The sequence below is a fragment of the Poecilia reticulata genome, linkage group LG3 (assembly GCF_000633615.1).
Source record: "Poecilia reticulata strain Guanapo linkage group LG3, Guppy_female_1.0+MT, whole genome shotgun sequence".
In the NCBI taxonomy this organism is placed as follows: domain Eukaryota; kingdom Metazoa; phylum Chordata; class Actinopteri; order Cyprinodontiformes; family Poeciliidae; genus Poecilia; species Poecilia reticulata.
The window spans coordinates 16,425,354-16,430,068 of record NC_024333.1 but is presented as its reverse complement, the minus strand read 5'-3'; the positions used below and the strand labels follow the sequence as shown (position 1 = coordinate 16,430,068).

The following is a 4,715-nucleotide window of genomic DNA, read 5'->3' as shown; positions in this document are numbered from 1 at the left end:
ATATATAATTGTGTATTTTAAAATTGTATAAAGCTGTTTCAGAGGGGATTATGTTTTACTATTGTCTTATTTTTTTTGCTCATATCGAAATCATAACCCAAATGTGTAAGGCAGTCTCAATAGTAACTATGAGATCCGTTCCATAATTTATATATTTTTTTCAGTAATATGACGAAGCGGGGTGGATTTCATGTTATTCGTGCCTACCAGGTCTGTGTCGTTTGAGGTAGTGGAGGGTAGCGCACTGGGGAAGTGGTGACGGGAGTTAATCCGGGAGTGACGTCCAGAACGTGGGAGCAGTTTCTGAGTGTGGCCAGCCAACGGGCTGCAGCGCTGACTTTACTGCGAGCCTGTCAAACACAACCAACACAGCCGACATGGCGGACTGGGGTGAGAAACTAACTTAGGAAGGACATCTATATGTGCATCATCCGCTTTTAGCAGACTTTGTTTAGACAGCCCAACATTCTGCTGGTGTAAAACTCAGTCGTTAGATGTGGATTGGCCTGACGAATATTATGTTGTTGGTTTTACAGACGCTGACAACTTCGAGCCGGAGGAGCCGATTAAAAAGGCGGCAGTGCTGGACAAATGGGAAGGCGAGGACGAAGATGAAGACGTTAAGGTAATTTAACATGATTCGTGTATGTCGTTTTGGGTTTCGTTGCATTTGCGAAGTTGGATTGAGGAGTATTTGGTGTGGAATTCCGGGTTATTTGTCGATTAATTGAAATACTATCTTCCCGGCTGTTACGCCATGCTTCTGCGCGGCTCCTTTCTCCCTGTCAAGCCGAATCTCGGGTTAGCTTTGTGCTAGCTGACGGCTAACTCATGTGGCTCTAAAAGACAGCCTGTTACTCGGCTAGCCAGAGGCCAATGTTCGAGTTAAAACATACGGCTTATACGCTTGATGTTAACATATCAACTGATCACATAGGATTAAAAATACAATTTTTGTGTGGGAGTTCCTTATAGTGATGAAACTCTTTGGGTAAATTTCAATAGCTTAGCTACAAGCTAGCATTTTAACGGGCCAATTAGCTGTTAGCATTCTGCTTATTTCTAAGTTCGCTTGCTTTTAAAAGTGAGATTTAACGTTTGACAGTCCGAGTTATGTCGTGTTTTTGAAATGTTTAGTGAGAGGTGACAAAAGTTTCTTATTTTAACAAATTTATTTGCATTAAATATTTGGAGGAAGGTGTCCGGTTCAGTTTGAATTCCTCCAGCTTGAGTCACGTTCAGCATGCGGCATCGCTAGCTTGCTAACAAACTCTAGCCTCAGAGGAAATCATCCAGTGGGTTGATGACTCAACTGAAGTAAGAACTAGGCCAAAACTTTACGAAACAACGGGGAGCTTTTAGGTTTTATAAAGATATAAGCCGATGTTAAGTTGCAGACACAGAGGATTACAGTTGGTCCTTGCAGTAATGTTGGCTTGTTTTCTTTCCAGAAACTTCGTTAGGAAAGAGCTGGCAGAGTCAATTGTTGTCGGTCACATATGGCGTCAGGGTTTCCAGGTTGTCTTTTTTGGCTTGTAGTATTTTCTAGGTTTAGAAAACAGATTATGGTGTAAAGAGAAAAACATTTGTCTACAGTAGTCATCCCTATAGTAGTATCTGAAAGATCATGTACATTGTCTTTAAAGTAAGACAACCCCATTGATTGATAAATAATTAGTTTAATTTATTTAGTCAATCTATCTCATAATTTCAAGAGTTTTATTTTGTATTTGGTACAATAAAGTTTTGCATAAATGGAAAGTGAAGTGGACATTAAAGTAGATAGAAGCAAAGAACATTATTTTTGACTTAAATTTGACTTTCTCCTTGACATTTATTTATTAACAATTTAAACAAAGTCTGGTATGATTTAACAAATGATGGCATATCCCATAGAAATTTGTAATTTGTATAATCTTCAAATTTGTTTCATTTTATGTTCTGAATGAATTGTTGACTTTATAGCAGTGCCTTTATCAAGAACGTTATTATGACCTTATTTAAAATAAAATAAAAAAAATTAAAATCTTTTTAACAATATAATTTTTATTTGTCTACAGGATAACTGGGATGATGAAGATGAAGAGGAGGAGAAAAAAGTAGAGGTGAAGAAGACAGGTAAAGTTTTACATTTGTCTGATTGTTGCACATTATATTTGCTTTCAATTTTAACTTTCAACTTTGTTTTCAAAACTAAATGTTACACATGCGATTTTTCCCCAGAAACAAAAGTTTCTGAAAAGAAAAGGTTGACTGAAAAGATTAAAGAGAAGGAAAATCAGCTAAGGAAGAAACAGCAAGAACTGAAAAGGGAGACGGAGGAGAAAGTAAGTGTCATTGCACAACAAATGAAAGGGACTTTTTTTTGTTGCCTTTTTTAAATATAACTTTACATTTGGTTTGTGTTATTCTAGCCTGAAGAACTTACTCCAGAGGAACAACTCACAGAGAAGTTAAGAGTCAAGAAACTACAGGAAGATGCAGACTTGGAGCTAGCAAAAGATGCTTTTGGTAGGAGATGACCCCATATTCTGGGATTTAACTTCTTACTGCTTTCTGAATGTTTTTAAGGATGACTTGAGCTCAAGCACCCAAAATCCTCTTAAATATGGGTATCTAATAATGTTAGTGCACATATAATTAATATGTGCTGTACTGTAATAGCACTTTTACTCTTTGACTTCATACATTTTAAAACTTTGTTCTTGTTTTTGTAGGTGTTAATACTGTCGCAGGAATTGATGCCATGTGTCCATCCTCCAAAGAAGAATTCACAGAATTTGAAAAATTGCTGAAAGAAAAGATAACGCAGTTTGAAAAATCAGTCCATTATTCAAGTTTCTTGGATTCATTGTTTCGGGAACTTTGTATTTCATGTAAGAAAACAACTTTATATTTCCGACAATATCATTAAATGAATATTGGTGCCTTTCTTGAAAAAACAAAATCAAATTCTAGAGTAATTGTTTTCTTTTGTTTTTACAGTGGAAGTAGATGACTTGAAGAAAATCAGTAGTTCACTTTCAGTCCTACTTAGTGAAAAACAGAAACAGGAAAAGGTAAGTTTTATGCTTTTCTTTTGAATTTGAATAAAGCTTTAGGCAGCAGGGGGTGCTGTTAATCTACTCCAATTTGGTACTATGTGTTCATACAGTAATGGGAATATGTTGTATTTTCATTATACGCAGTCTAAATTTTTATATTCTTTATGATGTGTCATTGTTTAGTTTAGTTCTCATGTAAAGCGTAGTTGGAAGATTTTCTAAAAATGTTCCATATCATTTAAGTCATGTATTTATTTTTCTTCTCAGCAAAACAAAGGAAAGAAGAAGAAGAAAGGGGTTGTACCAGGAGGTGGACTGAAAGCACAGATGAGAGACGACCTTGACTATGCAGAGTTTGACGGCGGTTATGCCCAGGACTACGAGGACTTCATGTGACATAGGCTCCTTTACTACTTTCCTCCCCTCCTTCTTAACCATCAAAAGTACAGCTGTACCTTCCCATGCTGTCCAGTGCCATCCTGGGAAATCTGAACTATGTGCCGCCCCTTTCATTTTTGCTTCAGTTACCAGAGGGACTATACCTGGGAGCATCCAGTCTCAGCACTCTTAATGTACAGAATGGCCTTTTCCGTCTCATTCAGCCTCAACTCGCACACGATCATGTGGAATCTGTTGTGTGACCCAGCTTCAAAGAAGAATACATCTGTAACTGCTACTGCCTGAATTTTGCAGGGCTCTTTTTTTTTTATTTTATTAAATAAATGTTGCTCCTGTTAAAATGGCAGTACAGCAGTTGTAAGTAAAGTGACATAGAAACAAGGTTCTATGCAAATTCCTAAACCAGAATGTCATGTATTATAGGTCGCACTGAAGTGTGGTTAGATCTTTTACAGGAAAAATGTATATAGTTAATATCTCTTGGGTTGCCAAATGCAGAACAATTATTCAGTTTATTATTCATCTCTGGAACAGTTGCATTGTGGGTTATTTGAGAACGGCACAACATATGAGTAGTGGTAATTTTACAGAGTGCACATGACATTCAATATAAGATAAAAAGGGATAGAGTATAATAAATGTGACTTTAAAACCTCACAGCCATTCTCTTGATACATCTCTGGAATATCCTTGAAAATATGGAGCAAACGATGCTTAAAAGTATTTTCTTTTGCATGACAGAAATGTAACTTACTAATTTGAGTTTTACTAATGCAGAAAACCAACAGATCAGGCAAATAGAGTAACTTGCTGCAACTGGTCTCTAATTGTTGCTTCTGCAGGCTTGTATCAGTTGTGATGAGCGGAGGCTAATGGGCTCCACATGTCTTCTTATGGGCTTCAGTTAGTTGAAAGGGGCATCTTTCTCCTTTTTCTTCTCTAGCTCATGACCAGTTCCAATCTTACACAGACGATTCGATACATGCAATTTTGAAGATATGACATCTGTTTTTTAAGCATCTTAATTTAATAAATGACTGGTCAGGAGAGCAAATTGTGTGTTGGTCATTCTTAATGTGCATAAACAGAACCTGAAAAAAATGCCCATCCACATTTGATGATAAAAATCTGATGTCAATACGAGTGTGATTGGCACCTACCTGTTGTACAATGTTGTCACATTTGACAGTAGTGATTAAAAAAAACCTATCGGGGCTTCCCAGGTTGCCAAAATATTCAGCTAAAGCTGAAACGTCTGACAAGCTGGATATG

General features: G+C 36.9%; 1 protein-coding gene across 2 annotated transcripts; it reads left to right on the top strand.

Annotated features, from left to right (window-relative positions):
* Positions 1 to 201: 201 nt before the first annotated feature.
* eif3jb (eukaryotic translation initiation factor 3, subunit Jb) lies at positions 202 to 4,492 on the top strand. 2 transcript variants are annotated; one of them, XM_008405180.2, is made up of 9 exons: positions 202 to 390; positions 537 to 625; positions 1,452 to 1,518; positions 2,061 to 2,118; positions 2,224 to 2,327; positions 2,415 to 2,511; positions 2,718 to 2,876; positions 2,986 to 3,059; positions 3,312 to 4,492. In XM_008405180.2, exons 2-9 carry the CDS (start codon positions 612 to 614, stop codon positions 3,438 to 3,440), a joined length of 702 nt encoding a protein of 233 aa, XP_008403402.1. In that variant the 5' UTR covers positions 202 to 390; positions 537 to 611; the 3' UTR covers positions 3,441 to 4,492. The 2 variants fall into 2 exon arrangements, with proteins under 2 accessions (XP_008403402.1, XP_008403401.1); XM_008405179.2 differs by lacking the exon at positions 1,452 to 1,518 and having other exon boundaries at positions 205 to 390.
* The last annotated feature ends 223 nt before the right edge of the window (positions 4,493 to 4,715 follow it).